Source organism: Sparus aurata, chromosome 1 (assembly GCF_900880675.1).
Source record: "Sparus aurata chromosome 1, fSpaAur1.1, whole genome shotgun sequence".
In the NCBI taxonomy this organism is placed as follows: Eukaryota; Metazoa; Chordata; class Actinopteri; order Spariformes; family Sparidae; genus Sparus; species Sparus aurata.
In genome coordinates this window covers 30,264,576-30,285,130 of record NC_044187.1, presented here as the reverse complement: position 1 = coordinate 30,285,130, position 20,555 = coordinate 30,264,576, and the positions used below count along the sequence as shown (strand labels likewise).

At 40.3% G+C, this 20,555-nt stretch overlaps 3 protein-coding genes across 4 annotated transcripts; 2 read left to right on the top strand and 1 right to left on the bottom strand.

The window, feature by feature from the left end:
* LOC115584431 (probable ATP-dependent RNA helicase DDX17) lies at positions 1 to 8,236 on the bottom strand. Of its 2 annotated transcripts, none has more exons than XM_030421851.1 (13): positions 7,926 to 8,236; positions 6,640 to 6,799; positions 6,294 to 6,390; positions 5,934 to 6,067; positions 5,387 to 5,452; positions 5,128 to 5,269; positions 4,829 to 4,989; positions 4,534 to 4,706; positions 4,259 to 4,369; positions 4,081 to 4,142; positions 3,784 to 3,843; positions 1,416 to 1,652; positions 1 to 1,274 (listed from the first exon to the last, which is right to left on the bottom strand). In XM_030421851.1, the coding sequence occupies exons 1-13, from the start codon at positions 7,982 to 7,984 to the stop codon at positions 766 to 768; spliced, it is 1,971 nt and encodes a 656-aa protein (XP_030277711.1). In that variant the 5' UTR covers positions 7,985 to 8,236; the 3' UTR covers positions 1 to 765. The 2 variants fall into 2 exon arrangements, with proteins under 2 accessions (XP_030277711.1, XP_030277717.1); XM_030421857.1 differs by having other exon boundaries at positions 1,419 to 1,652.
* A 132-nt stretch (positions 8,237 to 8,368) lies between these two features.
* Positions 8,369 to 12,624, top strand: ntan1 (N-terminal asparagine amidase). The gene is made up of 10 exons (XM_030421880.1): positions 8,369 to 8,624; positions 9,504 to 9,606; positions 9,790 to 9,855; positions 9,949 to 10,057; positions 10,146 to 10,219; positions 10,313 to 10,366; positions 10,465 to 10,518; positions 10,603 to 10,700; positions 10,843 to 10,956; positions 11,262 to 12,624. The coding sequence occupies exons 1-10, from the start codon at positions 8,544 to 8,546 to the stop codon at positions 11,460 to 11,462; spliced, it is 954 nt and encodes a 317-aa protein (XP_030277740.1). The 5' UTR covers positions 8,369 to 8,543; the 3' UTR covers positions 11,463 to 12,624.
* A 626-nt stretch (positions 12,625 to 13,250) lies between these two features.
* Positions 13,251 to 20,037, top strand: LOC115591188 (mpv17-like protein). Its single transcript, XM_030432948.1, has 4 exons — positions 13,251 to 13,909; positions 16,535 to 16,605; positions 16,990 to 17,019; positions 17,585 to 20,037. The coding sequence occupies exons 1-4, from the start codon at positions 13,606 to 13,608 to the stop codon at positions 17,825 to 17,827; spliced, it is 648 nt and encodes a 215-aa protein (XP_030288808.1). The 5' UTR covers positions 13,251 to 13,605; the 3' UTR covers positions 17,828 to 20,037.
* The last annotated feature ends 518 nt before the right edge of the window (positions 20,038 to 20,555 follow it).

Below are 20,555 nucleotides of genomic sequence, written 5' to 3'. Positions count from 1 at the left end.
GTAGAAATCACAGCTTTGAGTCATTTATTTATTAGGAAGAAACTTGGAAAAACAACACAATAAATGAAAGAAGAAACAAGTTGACTTAGTCAACCCACATGAAAATTACTCTGCATTGCTGATCTGCTTATCAAAGCAGTATGTGAAGTAACAGGTCTAAGTAAATAGAAACACAGTTTTGAGTACAGGACAGGATAAAGGAAAAGCATGCACAGCAAAATGTGTTTAGGTCTAATGTAACAGTCCATTAAACACACAAAAAAATAGCAAAGTAGTGGTTGCAACCCCAAATCAATGCAAATTTTAGAATATGCTGCCTACAAATGATTCTGGAATGTGATGATATGTTAGAAATCATTTCCCCAGCTCTCTCAACCACGTACCACTAAGGCCTCAGTGTAAGCCGGGTTTCACTCAAAATGCATCCTAAAACAGCTGATAAATGACTCTTTTTGAAATAGAGAGGGACAACAAACTGGACAATTCATCTATACACAAGAAACCTCTATGGCACATGATTGAGAACAACTTTATCAACTTAAAAGGTTGAAAAATTCTAGGGTAAACGTTCTAGGTTTTCCTTTTGTTTGGGTACATTTAAATTCCACACATTGGTTGTATTAAAGTACAAAACAAATAGAAAATATAAGCCCTTACCTTCTTGATATATAAAGCCTTTTTTAAACCCTGCCTCTTAGAGATGACAAGAGTCAGAGTAAAATCAAAGACATACTGTGAACACTCTAGTAGCACAGATTCACCTTTCTACTTTCGGGGAGGTGGGGGGCCTGGAGGAGGAGGGGGTGGAGAGGCAAAAGGGTAAGGCGGTTGCCCCATGAAGCCCATGAGTGGTGGCTGAGTTGCCGCAAACTGCTGAGCCATCAGGGGCTGCAGTCCTCCTGATGGAGGAGGGCCCGGAGGAGGAGGTTGGCCAAACTGACCCTGCGGCTGGCTAGGCTGATTCTGAACTCCTCCTCCACCAGACTGGCCTCCGCTACGGGAGTTGTAGCCCCCGCTGCTGCCGTAATTCTGGTACTGATCTGAGCCCGAGTTGTAGCTATTCCTGCGATCCCTGCTTCTGTCCCTGTAGGAGGAAGAGGAGGAGGAAGTGGAATGGTCTCCATCACGGTTGTTACGGCTGTCACGGTTGTAGCCCCCACGGCTCTCTTTGCTGCTGCCACCACCACTGCCAGGGCGCATGCGGCGATCACACTCTTCCTGATACATAAGGTTAGGGTTGTTTGAGTTGCTGCCACGGTAACGCATTCTGCCACCTGTAACAAAAAACAAATCAGCAACTGTTAATGACTACCTCTCTGCAGATCTATAATCTGAAAACTTCCCATCTTTTCTATTTTACTGTATGATTGACTTTGATGTATTAGGATGTATGAAACGGTGAGAGTCCTTCATACCTCCTCCTCCTCCACCTCGCCCTGAATCCACGAGCTGAAGCAGTTTAGGGTTGATGGCCTGCCGGGCCTCAGCCAACACCCGGACGAGGTCTCGGGCCTGTCGTAAGTTCCCTGGGGTGAAGAAGGTGTAGGCGGTGCCCTTGTTGGTACTGCGAGCTGTACGTCCAATACGATGGACGTAATCCTCAGAGGAGCTGGGATAGTCATAATTGATGACGAACTTGACATCTTCCACATCTTTTGGATAAAGAGCAATCAATTTTACATCATCTCAAGAGGGAAAATAGATTCTGTAAAAAGAAATGCTAAATCATGCTAAATACACTTTTAGAGCTGATAAAATTAAATAAATGAAATTACATATAATACTATATATATATACATATAATCAAAGCTTTTAATGTACATTAAAGAGGATAGGTAATATGTATATGTATGTTTAAATATAATATACTGAAATACATATACATATACATATATATAAAAGATATCTAATTAATACTTTTAAGTAAGAAATCTAAATAATTAGCTTACCTGCTTTGAGTAAAATTCCACACATCCAAAGATTAATTTCAGTTAACCACCATTACAACTCAGTTCTATCAAATACAGTTCAAACTGAATTTGAATTCAGGTTTTTAAGCTCACTTGATTTGTAGCGAACATGATGAGGACCAATGTGAACTGGTCAGAATGTGTGAATACAAGGAGTCTGTTTCTTATTACAAAAGAGGTGGGGCTCTGACAGCACTGCTGATAAATAATTTCCCCCTCCATCATAACAGAGGGAAGCCATTTTATCAACCGTAACCTACTGAGTAACAGAATGACGATATGCCATGATAAGGACTGCTATTTTGTTTTTACTAAAATATAAGCAGGATGGAAGTACCTGGATGTATGGTGAGCTCATGGAGGCGTTAAGAGAAAGGGGTGGTGAGGTACTTACCCCCTTCATGTTGTTTTTACAAAGGTAGTCAGTCCCCCCTGATCAGTCCTGGTTTATAGGGAGGGGCTGAGGGGGATTCATCCCACACCAGCAACGTCAGACGGGAGCAGAACCATTAAACCTCAAGAGACAAGCACACAAGGGCCGGTTCTGTTGCTCTCTCGCTGCATTGCAGGACCCTCCTCAGACCCTGGCCAGGACTGGATCCAGACGAGCCTCTCTCCCCCCTGTCTGTCTGCTTTTAGGGACGGACCGATGAGCAGACATACAGGCACCTCAGGCTGCTCCCAAGGAAGGCTCGTTGGATTTTCAAACTCTGACAAAACTGGGTAGGGGGATCTTAGTTACCCAAGGAGATAAGAGGAGCTTTAATCCCTCTAAAACTAGCAGAGCTTCTACTTTTACGTAGGGGGGCAGTGACAGCAGCGCAGACTGTTACAGCTGCCGAGTGCTGCCAAACCCTGAGAGGAGAAGAGGGGAAAAAAACAAGGATTCGGTCATAGGAATTTTAGCAAGTTATAGACACTTCACTTATCCCCCCTTCTCACAGTTATCCTGCCAACAAAGCACTAGAGATAATTCAGCTGTCAGTGTTCACTCAATGCATCTGCAAAACACATCTGTATATCATTTTGCAGAATTATATCTATGGAACAACGACATAGAGTAATTCATTATCTTCCATGTTGAGGAACATGAGCAGCATCTTCATTTAATTTGTACTGACACCATGAAGGAGAGTTAAGAAAAGGTGCGCAGGAGCATCTGCCCCACACACCCCTCCTTTCAGGCAGCAGCGTGCCAAAGAGCCCCGGTTGAAGGAAGCTTTTTAACTGCAGTAACAAGAAACAGACTATAAACCCAGTAGAGCAGAGCGCCTGAAGCCCCACAGTGGACTCAACTGTTTATTTAACTGTCATGGTATAATGGCAAGGTGCATATATCTTATGATGTACATTAAAGATTAGAGGTTAAACTGTCTTTATTATTTTCACACTTCTACCTGACAGCTATACTACATTCTCTACCAGCTGTATATTATGGAAAACAGCTTATGTGATACCTACTATATAAAAGTAACACATTGTCATAACGTCAACCTGAAAAGGGAGGACAACTCTACACTAAGTGTTATCCTAGAATTGTATTTTTTAACCCACTTATTTTACCAGACCTCACCAGATGGTCTCATCTGTAGTATACTTACCTATTACCTAACTTTACGAACAGAAGCCCCTAACAAAAAGGTGTAGTTGTACTCTTCACATCAGTGTAACTGTGGTGACTCTCAACTTGTGTAACTCATATGAAGTGCGCTTAATATAATTTGCAGAAAATATATAACTCACAGGAAAATGCAGAAAGTAACAATCATGTGAAAAAAGATGCTGTATGAACTATATTTGTGAGCACACATACCCAGACCACGAGAGGCCACATCGGTAGCGATCAGAATAGGAGCTTTACCACTCCGAAATTCTGTGGGATCAAACAAAATATTAGTAGGAATATAAGCAGACACAGACAAAGAAAAGAGCAGGATGAAATATTCAGTAACTACACACAGTAATCAGCTGTCTTTGGAGGAAGTTTTTATTTCCTGATCTGAACTGTTCCTCAGCAGAAAACCAGTTTAGGCAACAAAAACAAGAAAAGAAAAAAAAGAAAAGAAAAAGATCAGGCAGGAAAGTTGCACTACATTACAAGTCTTCTTACCTGTGAGTACCCAGTCTCTTTCTGGCTGGCTTTTGTCTCCATGGATACACATGGCTGGCCACCTACAACACAAAACCACAATGATACGGCAGGATTAGACACACTGAATAGCTTCTGCCCATCAAATATTTGCATAATCCATTCTAGAATTAATAAAATCATGTTGTGTCATTTTCACCCATCACGCCGCATCCTCCTGGTGAGATCATCACAGCGCTTCTTTGTCTCCACAAAGATGATGGTTTTGTTCTCTTTTTCAGCCATTATCTCCTCCATCAGCTGAAAAAGTCTTCAGACACGGAGAGACAATTATAGCACATCCGCAGCACTGATCTCAGTTTCAACTGTGTGAAAGGATGCGCTCACATTCTGTAACACTATTACGGCAGGTAATGAGATAATCATGACATAATGTCATTTTAGGTCAAATATGTTCCCACTGGCTCTCCTTACTTGTTGTCCTTTTCAGTCTCCATGCAGACATCGACAATCTGCAAGATGTTGTGGTTGGCACTAAGCTCCAGAGCGCCTATATTAATCTGGATGTAGTCCTTCAGGAAGTCCTCAGCGAGCTGTCGGACCTCCTTCGGCCAGGTTGCACTCCACATCAGGGTCTGTCTGTCAGGCTGACAGAGACAACGAGAGAGAAAGCTTGCAAATGGTTTCACTGAAAAATACTTGAATACATTAATAAGCCAAGGTAATCGTTTTAAAACTAGTGGTCATGCTAACTGGGCCTTTGTCCTACCCTGATTTGTTCAACTATCTTGCGAATCTGTGGCTCAAAGCCCATGTCCAGCATGCGGTCAGCCTCATCCAGCACCAGGTAGGTGCAGCGCCGCAGGTTTGTTTTCCCAGACTCCAAGAAGTCAATGAGGCGACCAGGTGTGGCGATACAGATCTCAACACCTAAAGCCACAAAAAGAGATGCTTTTTAGATGCTCAGGCTGAACAGGTATGAAGTAAAGAAGATTTCTGATATAAAGGTTTTGAATGTTGACTTTTTTGAGTAGTCCGTTGCATGTGCTGTCTTTTAACCATACCCACCTCTCTCAAGGTCTCGAATCTGTGGTCCTTTGGGTGCACCACCATAGACACAAGTGCTTTTGATACGGGAAGACTTGCCATAGTCATAAGCAACCTGTTGGACCTGCTGAGCCAGCTCTCGGGTCGGGGCAAGCACCAGACACTATGAAGAGACGAGGAAGAGGGATGAGGAAGGTTTTCTGACCGATTGCAAGCCCACACCGGGGACTTAGATCAAACACATATCAAAGATAATAACACATATAGAATTTATACTCACAATAGGACCATCCCCTCTCTCCAGATAGGGCTGGTGGTTGATGTGTACAATAGCAGGAAGAAGGTACTGCAGGGAGCAAACGCACACAACACAACAAAAACACATCTTACTGTCATGCCACAGGAAATGTTTTGTCTTCTAAACACACATGATTTAGACTCTCTTAAATTATCTTAAAATTGTCCTTCAGTTGTGATGCTTTCACCATGTTGCACGCTTCATGTTGTATTTCTTTTTTGGTTTACGTATTTATATTCTTATTTCTCAAGCGAATGTAAAAGAGCATTTTTTTTAATCCATTCATATAATTTCTGTTTTTAGAAGTAGCATAAAGGAACTAAATACTACATTTCATTGTATAACCTTGTGTTATAAAATTGAATCTTATATAATGTACTTTTATTTTTTATCTATTGACAAAATCTGCTATTTATTTATCTATTGTGAAATCTGCTACGTAAATCAGATTTGCTTTTAATAACTTTTTCAAATTAAAAGTTAAGTGTTGTCATCATCATCGTGCAGGATGATGGCCAGGCAGCCTTACAGCCAGTGTCTTTCCAGAGCCGGTCTGCGCGATCCCCACCATGTCCCTGCCGCTCAAGGCCACAGGGAAGCCCTGAGACTGGATCGCCGTCGGCTCCTTGAAGTTCTGGTGCATCAGCACATCAATTACATACTCTGCAAGAAGACACAGGGAGACAATGAGACACTTATATTGCTTTCTGTCTTTTCATCAGAACATCAAAACCCTAATAAATTCCTTTTGGTACCACTATTTCTTGTAAAACACATCAGGTATGTTTTAAATCAACTTTTTCAAATTAATGTCCAATTAAGTTTGCTAATATTTCCCAGAGACCATATGGGCAGTTACTTCAGTTTGAGTAATGTATGATTTACTAACGAGGAAACTGCGCCTGGTGAAAAGCAGCGATCGCTTTTGAACAGCCAGAGCCTCTGATGGTGATCTCCTTCTTCCTGCGATACTCTTCCATTTCATACTGGACATAACAGCCAAGGGGGGGGGAGAAAACAACCATTAGGACAAGGTGAATGTTTTTTTTCTTTCATTCCTTCTGCTGAAATTACTCTAACTTTAAAAAGAAACATGATTACAAGGTGTGACTGTACTTTATCATGTACCAGTGTTTTGTTAACAGAGCTTATGAAGGCCACCGAAAGAGTGGCTTATTGAGTGATTCCGAAAGAGACCACTTATTGTATGTGAGCGTAAGAGAATAAAGAATTACCTGGCTCATGCGTTGGATTTCAGGGTGTTCAGTGTAGAAGTTCTTCTCAAATTTTGGGAGATCGTCTAGGTTCCACCTCTTCTTGCGCAGACGCTCGCCTGGATTCCCAAACTTCATCGGTGGGGGCCCACTGCGACCGCTCATGGCCCCAAACCGTGGCCTGAGAGATAAAGGTCAAGCGATAAAGAGCACTGGGGAATCAGCAAGGCAGAGCTGTACTGTACTTTGGACATGTTTGCTTACATCATGATAATGACTATCAACAGTTGTTGTGGCAACATTGCAGATACTAGGCTGTCACGATACTAGAATTTTAATCATGACACAATACTAGTACAAAAAAACAATATGTCTTGATACCTTACAAGGTAATTATCTTAACTGTACACAGAGCTGGTAGAGAAAAGGTAACTGAACACATACCAGCATCTTTGACAACTTTCTAACCCTCACTAAAAAGGGTTATGTGATGATCATTTCTATCCGTCTTTTGGGTTTGTCTGTGTCCAATATATTTATGGCTAACATGCCCAGACCTTTTATATTTTTTATTCTACTTTTTATTGTAATTTCAGAATGATTATTCTCACTATGTCCATATTGGCAAGTGGCCAAAGCCCACAAGGTTGCTCATGTGGACTTCATGTGGGCTTCTATAATACAGAGCTCTACCAGCTCTACCACACAACTTACACAGCCTGAATGTTTTTTATTGACTCAGACATTTTTCTTACGTATCTGTCTCGTATAAGTTTTTCTATTCGTGTAATTACTATGTAATGAAATGTGGCACTGCATACATATACCTAGACCTACTAACATAATGTGTCAAATATTGCACAACCAGTGAGCATGATGAATTTCAGTGATTTCATGTGACTGTACTATTACTGGAGTTAATGCTCAGCTCAGTCTGCATTTACTTTTTTTTTTTTTTTTGCTCAGTCTGCATTTACAAACCTAATTTTGGTGACCCTGTGACCTCACCTTAGCGCCACCATCAGGCAAACATTTCAAATGTGTAGTTACTGTAAGTCCTGTCCAGTAAATGTCCTTACTCAGGTGTCTGCAGTCTTTATTAAATACATATTGTGAAATGAACAGCAGTGAGGCCTTAAGGTGGCCTGAGGTTTACTGTTGTCGTGTTGTACTTTTCGTGGCCTGCTGCTGAGAGCACTGGAGTCTCAAAACAGCCATGGCTTTGGGTCAAACTGACTGTCTAGACATTATGTAACCTGGACGCTGTAAATAAATATGTGTGTTGTTGCCTCCATATATAAACTTACCTGTCTCTTCCACGGTCCCTGTCCCTGTCCCTGTCCCCATAGGAGGAGCCCCCTCTCATACTGGCGAACAAACTGACACTAACGTTATCTTCTCCGCGGTGTTTGTAACGGCAGCTTTAGCGTTTGACAGCGGCTTGTTTACGTCGTGCGCCCTGATAAAGTGCAAAATAACGCAATAATGGAAATTAACGCTTGCAAAAATATATGTAAACGATAATTACGCGGAAATAAAGGTTTTGGTAAACAATTGTTGTATGCGTCACCTCGCTGAACGGCCGCGGAGCTTTCCCTGCCCTCTTTAGCGACGTAACTTCATCTAGTAATTCTACGTAGCTCCGTTCAGATAGAGCGGACACTACGTAAACATTTACGCTAAGTATTAATGGTGAATTTGATACGTGTGGCCCACAGTCGCGCTTTCGAACAGTTGGTGGCGATGTGAGCCTCGTTTTCGAGGTAACGGTAGAAGAAGACATCCTTCCAGGAAGTTCAAGCCAATTGAACGGTTTTCCAGTGCAGTCTCTGAGTGTTTATTATGAGATATTAAGAACATGAAGTTGCTAGTCTTTTTATTAGTGTGGTAACCTGTTGATTTTTAAGTGGATCTCGCTTAAGGAAATGCCTTTGTTTATTCAAAATAGAGAACTTGGGCGCATAAACTCGACAGCGGAACTGTTCGACAAATGTCCACATTTACAGGTTTGTTCCCAGAGAGGGTGTCTAAATATATCTTGCTGAGCTCGCCGCCGTCGCCAGTTAACGGTGCTTCTCTGTAAGACGTCACATTAAGACGGAGTAGCAGCTAATACTAAAGTGAAATTGTAATTAGTGTTATGTTTAAGGACATGACTGACCCGGACGTGGGGTCAGGCGCAAATCAGTCATGAATGAGACAGCACACTGTCCCATCATGCTTTTCTTGACACGGTAGTGAAACTAATCGTAAGTTAAAATGAAATGTTAAAAACAGCTATTAGATAAGAAAGGAATGGGAATAAAAGACACGCTATGGCTTCCTCAATTGACAACCCTGCTGAAAAAACGGCAAGACCAGCATGTTGTGTTTTGGTGCTGGTCTATGAAAACAATATACACGCCTTGTATATCAAAAATATATTTTCACAAAGACCAGTCATCAAAAGTTTGAACATTTCCCTGCTGAAAAAAACAGCATAGTGACCAGTCACCAGCAAGACCAGCATATGTTGTGTTTTGGTGCTGGTCTATGCTGTTTTTTTCGGCCGGGAAATGTTTGAAACTTTCGATGACTGGTCTTTGTGGAAAAATAATTTTTTGACATACAAGGCGTGCTTATTGTTTTCATAGATGGAGAGTCCTTTTCTTTAATTCTCAGTTGGGTTAGACTATCTTTTCCTTCTATATTCCTTCTGTAGTCAAATAGGACAAATAAAGATAAGAAGCCCAAAGGTGGAGGTTTACAGACTGTAATACCATCTGTGTGCAAAACTAATGAATATCATAGCCCGATAATGTTTTGTTTTTAAGGCGACAAATGCACAAAGCCTAGGATCAATTTTATATTTTATAACTCATTCATCTTAATATCTTTTGTCACAGGAAAATGGAAGAGCATTTCGCTCCAAGCCACTTGTTGATGTCGACCCGAAGTGCCTCCTGTATGTCCAGCAAAGAGAGTTTGCTGCAACAACACCAGCAGACAGTGAGTTAAGCCTGACGACTGATCACCGTCTGTTTCTTCAGCTCAATTAAAAAAATAAAATAAGGAGCTTTAACTTGACTGGACAGTTTGGTTTGAAATTCTACAATTACAGCATCCAAGATAGTACTCCATGTTAACCATTATGGATCATAACTATAACACATGCTTTCTCACCTTTCCCAGACTGTGTTTCCGTAATTGGATCAGATGATGCCACCACCTGCCATTTGGTCGTGCTCCGACACACTGGTAACATTCCTTTTGTCAGATTTTCTGCTGTGTGCTTTTTTTCTGCCTGTGTTCAAGGCATTTCTAACGTCGGCCACGATGGAATTTTATTAGGAAGTGGAGCTGTTTGCCTTGCCCACTGTGATGGTTCCAGCACCTGGTCTGAAGTCCCGCTCCTAGTGAAAGCTGTTACGTCACTGAGTAGCGTCTGTAAGGAGGGCAGGTATGAAACACTAACAAACACAGTTCAATTAAGTGCACATCCAATTCAGATGTTCTTTATTTCCTGTCTTTTGCTTTCTGTTATGCAGACTTGAGCTCCATCTTGTCGGGGGATTTAACGATGAGTCAAAAACATCCCATAAACTCAGCCTAAACATTCTGGGTATCGTATTTAATGATTACCTCGTGTTCATTGTAATATTATTCTGGCTGTATTTGAGCTTTGTAACTTAGGAAGACTCTTTTCACTTTACAGCAGCGTTCCATAAACAGAAAGAAGATATTCATCTGGAAACATGTTGCATCACAGGTGACTTTGTTACTTGTTTGACCTGTTTACTGTTGTTTAAAAAAACTCTACCAGTCATGCATTCTTCCAATTAACCCTTTTGTTCTCTGTTTTTGTAGAAATTAATGACGCTGTTGTTGAGGGCAATCACAGGCCTGTAGTGTATGGAATAGGTAAGTTATAAATATGCTACACAGTGAGAGTGATGCAACGCTTTCATGGCATGTGACTGCAAATATACGTGTCTTTCTGCGCAGGTGTAAATGTTAAAACGGGGGACATGTTCCCTTCATCATTTGCATATAAAGGACCAGCAGAGGAGCTGCGATCTGCAAGGACCTTCACTGGGGGACAGGTACTGCAACATATAGAATTGTTTGGTGCAAAAAAAAAAAAAAATCTTCACGATTTAATAAAAAAACTTCTGATTACACGTTTAAGTACATTGACAAAAGTACTGCAAATGCTGTTAAAATGAATGCTTTGTTGTCTTGCAGATGGCTGATGTATATGACTCAAGTCGTGGACTGGTTAAAATCGGCCCTTGCAAGTGGTCTCCCAATCTGGATATTGCCTTCTGGTTGTCACAAGATGATGACACAATTTTAAAGGTGAGAAAATGTTGAAGTAATTAGTAGACCTATAAAGGTGACCTACTTCATGCTTTGTTTTACTTGTAGTGATCAGAAGACAAGTTAGCCGGTTGGTTGTGTTCACCCGCCACTAGTGTAACAACTCATGAATGACTTGTTTAAGTGGTTCAGAAAGAAAGTCTTGTTCGTGAATCTAATGACATTTCTTTCATTTTTCACTTGCTTTTCATATGTCTCAAACACTCCCAAAGTAAGTATAAAGCACCAGCCCAGACAGTGACATAATACAGACTTTGACCCTGGCATATCTCTCTCATTCCCAGTACCTGTCCACGTCTCCGATGGCTGAACCACCTCATTTTGTCCAGCACATGAAGTCCACCATCCAGTTTCTTTTACAACACCCTGACTCCGATAGCCTGTTCCCCGGGGGTCAGCCACAGCTCTACCACAGGGCTGAATCGGGTGACTGGGAGAGGGTTGACAAGTCATATAGCTCTACCCCTATCTCTTCTCAACCTTAACGTGGAGCCTGACTGTTTTTGCCTCTCAGCTCAATGGAAACACTGTGACCCACCCACCCACCATCTGTTTTCTGTTCATCGTGTCTTAACATTGGAGGTATCCCCACAACTGGACCATGTGTATGCTGAATGGCTTTCCTGACTCATCTGGCTGGTCCAGTAGAGGGAGTAGAGAAAGTAAAAAAAAAAAAAAAGTCTGTTCATGCCTGTAACAGATCATTTTCCCACTCTTATGAGGTGGTATAAAGTCGGTACCTTAAACCATCTGCTTCGTTGCTGTCAGTCACGGTTAATGTCCCACAATGCTTTACTGTTATGATTCTTAAAGGTAATAATTAACATTGTTGTCTTATGTCAAGTTAAAAGTTAAAAACTTTTCGCTTATTTCGTATGTTTTTTTGACCTTCAACAAACTGTTTTTTTTTTCTAGCAATGTGCTACCTTTCATGCATTTATTGTTGAATATTACTACTTCTAATAATACTCCAATCAATTTCAGAATTCAAACTCCATGTTATTGCCTTTTATAATTTTGTCAATCAGTTAATGTTGCCAGGTACCAGGACCTTGCCTATGTCATGCAAATTCTAAAAAAAAACATTACATTTCTGGCAGGTTTGGAATCAATCTACAAATTGGGCATGCTTTGGAAATATAGTATATGCACAATATGTAGTTAATGGGATAAAAATATGTGTATGGTCCTTAAATGTACAGCCTGACCCACTGTTAACTGAAAAACTTTTGGCACTTGAACAGTGAAGAGAATACAAGTTGTTAAGCTCTTCGTTATTGAAAAGTTTAGAAAAGTGTATATTTCTCTACAAATGCACCTTCCTGATGAGAGTGGAATATGAAATTTCATGACGTTCTCTACATACTGCTGTATACTTGGCTCTGAATATGTATGTTTTAGCAAGCTGCATGTGTAAATGCACATAGAAATCTTTCGCAAGAGATGATCGGGATTCTTGTCAAATGCAAAAAAATATGATTTTACTAGTTGTTTTTTTGTTAAAAATTAAATCACTAACATGTACTGTACAAGGCCTTTTCATCAGTTGTGTTATTCAGAATGTTGCAAGGTGCTTAATGCATGTTTGCAATGTGTTACTGTAACATACTGTACCTGTTGATAAATAAATGTAAATGGTTAAATCTAGTTTGAAATATGTCTGTTGATTGTTCAGAGTGAAGGAAGCTGATGGGGGGGATTTAAATTGTTGAGGTTTGCGCTTCACTAGAAGAAGACAGGTTTGGCAACCGCTCGGTTCAGTGCGGTTTGACAACATTGTCATAAGTGGTATTATTACTACATATCGCAATAACCATTAACACCTAACCAAACTAGGATGGGCTGATTTCGTCAGTATTTTTGTAGCCGGTGTCTGATAAACAACAAGAAATAACCGGGGGGTTACACAAATGTCAAGATGTGTTTGAAGTGATGTAGAAACTGTGTCTCCATTAGATTGTTTGTCCACCAGGGCCCACTGAAATAGTCATTTTTCAACTGTATAATGTTTCTTTTAGAACATATCTAGATTTTATTTAAAAGGGACCCTTCTCAAAACAAAAGCGTTTTCATATAAAGAAAGGAGGGCGGGACATAGATATGGGATATGATAAAAGAAAAAGCTGAGAAGAAATCATCTCATTTAATACTGACACACTGTCCGCAGACAGATATTCAGTCATGAAATAGCACGGTTGCACAGTGTTTTCAGACCTGTGCTCCGCCCCTCAGCTGTAGCTACTGTATTTTTCTGCTACGTAAAAAGGGGCGTAGTATATTTACGTAGGATGTGCAGACCCGGCCGGTGGCAGACTCGCAGTCCCGTGCCGGGTGGTAGATGGTGCACGAAAAGCAAGTATCCTAGCTAATACTGTATTACTCTATGACGTCCATTTAACGATAAACATATAACGCCACACTCCGTCGCCGATAAGCTTTATGAGCGTTTTCCATCGAATACTGGACGGAAATGGTCAGTGTTTGTGATAGCGCGGCACGGAGATTTCTGGACAGAGATGATGTAATTTGTCACCTTTAACGTAAGCTAACGTCAGCTAACTCCAACATTAAGCTAAGTATTACATTTTCCTTATACGATATTTTGTTGAACTGGGCGAACTGTCAAATATGCGTAATTCGTTTTTGAGACATGTCCGTCGGTTCCCCTGGGTCACCAACGTGACACTGTACGGCTGTCTGTTCGCCGGAGGAGACTTCGTCCACCAGTGGTTCTCGCGGAGGGACCAGATTGACTGGAGCCACACACGGAACGTCGCCGTTATCGCGTTCAGTTTCCATGGCAACTTCAATTTCTTCTGGATGCGGTTCCTCGAGCGGACGTTCCCCGGGAATTCCGCCAGGATGGTGATGAGGAAGCTGCTGCTGGACCAGACAACAGCGGCACCCCTGGCTACCAGCGTCTTCTACACAGGTCAGCGGGGAGGCTAGTAGGACGAAAGGTCCGGGCGACACTTTACAGCTCCCCTTGGGCACACTGAGAGCCGGCCGGGCAGTTAATGGTTAACTTCAAAGCAGATCGCATGTCTGTCAATTTGTAACTTGACCCAAGTCCTCTCTTTACTCCTCTCTTGTAGTGTAAGGATCAGCAGTTGTTCATTGTCCCGTGAAACAAACCTTGACTAGCAGAGGTCAAATGAAAGGCATGAACCAACAGAAATAGTATTATACAGTCATTTATGCGAAGAGCTTGCGACACAGTTGAATGTTCACTTTATTGTTCCTATCATGTCACATGGTGCTCGTAGTGACATAGATAACGAGAGTGGGCACTCTCCTAAGAAATTACAGTGTGAATGCTGGACCTTGAATAGCTGAAGCTAAATTGCACTGCTGTCTTAAATTAGTAAGTAGAAGCAGGTGAGGGAGTATGAAGAGTAGGAAAAGTGGTAAAGGCTCTGATTAGAGATAGAAATTAAGATACACATGGTAACATGAAAGATCGGACATTTTAACAGGAAGGGCAACTGAGCGTGGGAATGAATAGATAAGAGTTGTAAAAGTATAGAAAGCAATACAAACAGGTAGAAAACTGGAAAGGGGCTTTAAAATGGAAAGATAGTGTAAACTAGGAGCTACACTGCATCGGTGAAGCATATAGTCTAGGCCTGCTCCAATTAAAAAGTATCCTAAAATAACTTGTTGTGAATTGCCACTGTATACATACACCTGACTTGGCAATGCTTGAATAATGGCTGAGAGCTAAACTGTATTGTTTACATAATGTCTCAGAGCTAAGCTTGTTGCGCTGCATTTAATATGAAGAAGCAGCTGAAGGAGTATGTATATTTGTAAAAATGGAGAACAGTATTATTTTATATAAAAAAGTATTAATAGTAATTAAAAGTTGAATTAAACTTATAATTTGAAAGAAGATATGCAAAATTTTAAGATTTTAGAAGAGTTTTTCGCTTAAGGTATAAATGATACAAAATATAGTGGATGCTGGGAGCTGAACTGCATGCAATTCTAAGTGCTGTATCGTAGGCAGCTGGACTTGTTTAAGTTTCTTAGAGATGTTTCGCCTCTCATTCAAGAGGCTTCTTCAGTTCTAACTAACTGGAGGGGAGTTGCAGGCTTCTAATCTCTGTGTGGGAGTGTCCTTACAGAGTCGTTAAGGACACGTGTGAGCTCCAGTACCCTTAGGGCCCCTTGTGGGTCGTTGACCCAATCGGCCTTCATGTGGGTTGCTAGGGTTTGATGAGCCCATGCGTGAATGGTTGTTCTCTGAACTCAGTGCTGCATTGTAGGTGGGTGATAAGTCATGTCTTAGACCACCTCCTCTGTTCAAAGAGGACTGTTCCAGTTTGAAATAAATGGATTCCTTTACTCCTCTTTCAAACCATCTGTCTCCTCTGGCCGAGATGTTGACATTGTTGTCATCAAAGGAATGATTTTTCTCTTTCAGATGTAAGTGGACAGCAGAGTCTTGACCTGAGGAGTTGGCCCTCCTGTGTTGTGCCATTCGTTTATGGAGAGGCTATTTTGTCTCTCCAGTGTACAAATCTGTGCAGTCCTGGCTGCATCAAACAGCATAAACTACATTACTCTGTTTATGCCTGGGTGTTTTGTCCTTAGGATGGACAAGTTTCTGCCTCAGTGTGTTGTTAGGTTTAAAATGAACTGCGATATGATGTTTATTGTAAATCCTCCTGAGTTTCTCAGGTGTTCCTGCAACATAGAGAATGGAGATGTTGTTATGTTTTCTTGTCTCCTCGTCTGTGCCTGCTCTGGATCTTTTAGCGGTTTTGACAAAGGTCCAATTTTGCCATAGGTTTTAAGTGCTCCCCTGATGTGCTTCTGTTCCGTCTTCTTCCCCTCAGACTTAGTGGGCATCTCAGCCCGATTGTTTAGGGTTTAGTTGACCCCCAGCTTGTGCTCCAGTGGGTGATGAGAGTCAAACAGCAAGTATTGATCTGTGTGTATAGGTTTCTCTGCACACCTCAATGTTGAGGCTTTTGTCTTCTTCAGTGTGTACTGAATAGTCCAAGAAGTACAGACTGTCTCCTCTGACATCTTCTCATTGGAACACCATGTTGTTGTCCACAGCATTTATATTTTCTGTGAAGGTGTCCACCTCCCTTGCTCTGATTTTGAACCAATCAGAGCCAGCCCAGTTGCCTACGATACAGCACTTAGAATTACCATGACCTGGATGACTGAGAACCTTCATCAATAAACTACATGCAGTTCGACTTTCAATAAAGAAGCAAATGAAGGAGACTAAAACATAGGCACATCCCATACATATACTTATATGTACATACATATACATCTAATTAATGCTTAATCAAAACAATGTACATGCTGTCATTAGACTGATAATACCAGCATTAGTGTATTAATAACACAGGTTGAGAAATTATGACATGCCATATTGCCATGGTGATTATTTTCCCTAGTCCTGTAAGACACACATTTATACTGTGTTTATGGTTTCTTCAAAGTCTGTCTTTACACCTGTTTACCTTCCACCAGTTGAATAATTTTCCAGCTGAGAGTAAGAGAACAAACTGTCACTTGTCTTTTTGTCACCCAGGTGTCAGCTTCTTGGAGGGCAAAGAGGACATCACGGAAGACTGGAGAGAAAAATTCCTCAACACATATAAGGTGAATAGGAGCAGAGACAGCCTGTCACAACATGTTCTTCCTGTTGGCACCTTGAATCTTGCCAGCATCAAGTAGCAAGTGCTTGCCACTTAAAGAATATGGTGTTAGCTGTGATATCGTGTGAAAAATAAATTGTGCCTGAACCAAAATGTGTTTTGAAGACAGTTTATGTATTGTAGTAGACCCATAGTTTTGTGTATGCAAACAGTTTTTTTTTAATCATGTTTTATTTGATTTTGTACTGTTGGCTCTCCTGATCATTAGCTAACTCTGACTCCTACAAAGTCATATGACTTTCAGTCACCAAAGTTGAAATTGAAAGTAGATGTTTTCTTTTGAACATATACAAATGTTTGTGTGCTTTCTGTTTGTCTCTCTTTTTAGACAGGGCTAATGTTCTGGCCGTTTATGCAGGTAAGAATTAATATCTCTAATGCATAACTGTTAATTTTCTAACCTTTGGAGACAATATATGGTAAAGGTAATCTAAGATCATAGGTCCACTCACTAATGATTCTGCGCTTTCAGTCACATGTCACTGCCTCACCAAAAACCTGATGTTTCTGTTAGTAAGTGGAACTTTGAGTGTGGATTCTCTTCACTATTAAAATCAAAATTTTCCTCACATTTCCATTAGTTCCATTAGCTGGTCATATATTCAAATGGACACAATATTGGTATTTTCGCAATTAATTTTGTCACGCAACCCCTGAAACATTTGATCTGTATCAAATATTTTTATAGCTGTCTGTTTGCCAGAGTAGGGGCTAAATACTGTAGTTAAAATTTCATCAGTCCTTTTTTTTTAGGTGTGGACAATAGTATCTGTTTGACATTTCATAACAATACCTTCAAAGGATTTTTTTTTATTTTTAGAAACTACCTTTCAAATAATAAATTGGAATTATTTACAGATATTTAATGTTACATCCAAGTAAATTAATATAAACACACTATCATCTTAATCTGTCTCCCTCAGTTTCTGAACTTTGCCTTTGTGCCTCTGTACGTCCGGACCACCTTCACCGGCTGTTGTGCCTTTGTCTGGGCCACCTTCCTTTGCTTCTCACGTCAGAGTGGCGACGGCACAGCTGGTGCTGCTCTTGCATGGTTGTTCCCTCCTAAAGAGGATGAAGCAGAGTCTAAGGAGAAGAAAGATGCTCCCCAAGAGGCAACAGTTGCATCAAAACCTATTGAGAAATTAAATGTGAAGAGTCAGTGATAACGGAGAGGGGGACAAAAAATCGAAAGAGAAAGATCTGTGCACTGAACAGGAGACAGCTGGTCCAGTGCAGTTCTGTCCCTGGCTGTTGTTGCACCATCACTGTCAGGGTTTGAGTTCCAAGTCTCACTGTGCTTAAACTAAAAATGTGTGTCCTCATGACGATCTATGGTGCTTTAGGAAACATTGAGCAAATGGAATGTATATACAGCATATTCTGCAATATTCATACAGCACATCATTTCCATGGGGAAATGCAATGCCAACTTTTACATTGCACAGTGAACTATCACCATGCTGCATTTGTCATCAGTTTTTGTTTTTATAAATGCAGTCTTGTCTTATGAGATTTAGAACTAGAAAAGTGCATAACTCTGCCAAGTCCCAATAGTCCCCTTAAACTCAATCAAGCCTAATCCAATATCAAAACAAACATAATTTACTACATACATTTATTTGGATCTGCATCAAATTGTACTTTCTCATAACTCAGAAATAAATTCCCAGATCTGTTCCTCTATTCAGAAAGTAATGAGGTGTAGTCTGGGCCGAGACCCTTCCTCCATCCAAGTTTCATCGAAAACCTTTCAGTAGTTTTTGTGTAATCCTGCTTACAAACCAACCAACAATAAACAAATGTACCCAGGTGTAAACATACCAACATGTAATGATACTGGGATGATTTATGAGGACTTCCCTATCTATGATGGGAGCTGTGACGATGGGAAAATGTAAGGTTGATGTTACAGAGTCCACTGCTTCACATGAAAATGAAAAACTTGAAGGCGAGGGAAAGAATAATTTCCACAATGTGGAGTGGCAGCTAATGAATTAGCTTAGACTTTGAACTTCTCAACATCATATCACTTTCTCTTTTTTAGCACATGTGCTGAGACTGTTATCTGTGAGCGTGACAGAGTGCCTGATCTCTAAGGACTGTCTGCTTTTGTTCCAGTTTACACTCTGTTACAGTGCAAGAAGTGCCAATTAATAATGCGTACAGGTACAATAATTTGTTATATTCTAAATATATTTGTTATTAATGTGTCGATACATTCTTTATACAGGACCACAACGAGCTAAGACAACACAAGATACAATTTACAATAGTTTCCCAAACAGTGCATCATTTAAGACCCAAACACTAAAACATATCTGACAATACATTTTTGAGTTCAACATTTTGACCATCATCCCTTAACATTTCTAACGCTGTAATGAATTACTACTGAAGTTTACCTCGAGTTTGTCTGATAATAATAGATGAAGGTTGTCTCAAACATCCATTTACTTGAATGTGGAAATGCTGCCTGCCTATTGTTGTACATTATGTTAATGTGATACCGCGGAGCGCACTCTGTTGTCTCTCTTTGCAACATCTCCTAACTCTTCATACTGTTTGCTCTTCTAACAATATAAATCTTACCTCTTAGTCACAATGTTATTAGGTTTCCTTGTCTGCAGTGATTCTTGAAATGTAACGTCAGATGCCTCCTTTTCATAAATAGAGTTCAGCTCAGTGCAAGGGCTGACTTTTATTCCTCTATATAGAATTCACAAAGTTTTAGGCTAACTTATCTTTTCCATCTCAGAAAGATAATTAACAAAAATATATTTTCATTCATTTGTGTTGCCATGTATTTCTGAAATTCCTGGTGTCACAGAGAGATGTGTCTTGTATTTTTCTCTTATGGTTGAGTCTCACATGTAGTTTGAATTTGAGACGCTGTGTGATTATAATCTTGATCTGTCACATCAAAGAATTAATACTATGAATAATATATTAATAACACTACAGTGTTTGAATTAGGGTACAGAAAAGCAACTGTTCATCCCTTTTATCAGACTTTAAATTGCATCTATAAGTAAAATAACTTATTATTAGTGTAGTATTAGAGTGTTTGTTTCTAATCATGATTGATATACTGATGTGTTACACTGAAACTGAAGGTTTAAATAAATGAATATTCTGTTTGTTCATATCAGCAAAGGAAGACTGGGTAATATTACTAAAGGTTGGCTTGTTACTTTAACACAGTCAGAAATTTCTCAGTGATTTTTGGACTAGTTTTGATAACACTACTGGTCAATGCTTATGACTGTAATGTACTGAAACATTGATTCGATCAAAGCTTGCACTTTAGTTGCACACTAACTGTGGTAGAGATAAATAATATATATTGTTGAATAAATTATTCCCATCCAGTTGATTCATTGTCTGAGTGTTTACTGATTATAGCGACATGAAACTGAACTCGAGTCCTTGAACACAGAATTGTTTATTTTACAAATGACCCAGTTTTATTCTTATTGCTTACAGTCTATCTGAAATATTACATGCACCTCTGGTATTTTTGTATCAAAGGTACATCCAGGGTGTGTTTTGGCTTGTGTTCAGACAGAAATATTACTCATACCTCTGTATTACTCATCGTTTAGATGCAACTGAAGCTCCAATTCCATCTCTTGTGGGAATATATTGAGCACAGCATGTACTCTGAAAGGCCTGCTGGGTGCTGCTTTGCTTTTTATCTGCAGCCTGTGTTTTTGCTCTCAGTTTTAGTTACTCAGACTATATTTCACTGCTTCTTAAGACTTCAAAAATGAAGCTTCGGGCTTCTTTTAATGAAGTTGTTTCTAAATTTATAACAGTCTGCTCAACCAGACTCCATTTGTCTAAATGTGCCACAAGCAACCAGAATCCCTCATGAGGAAACACCTGCCACTT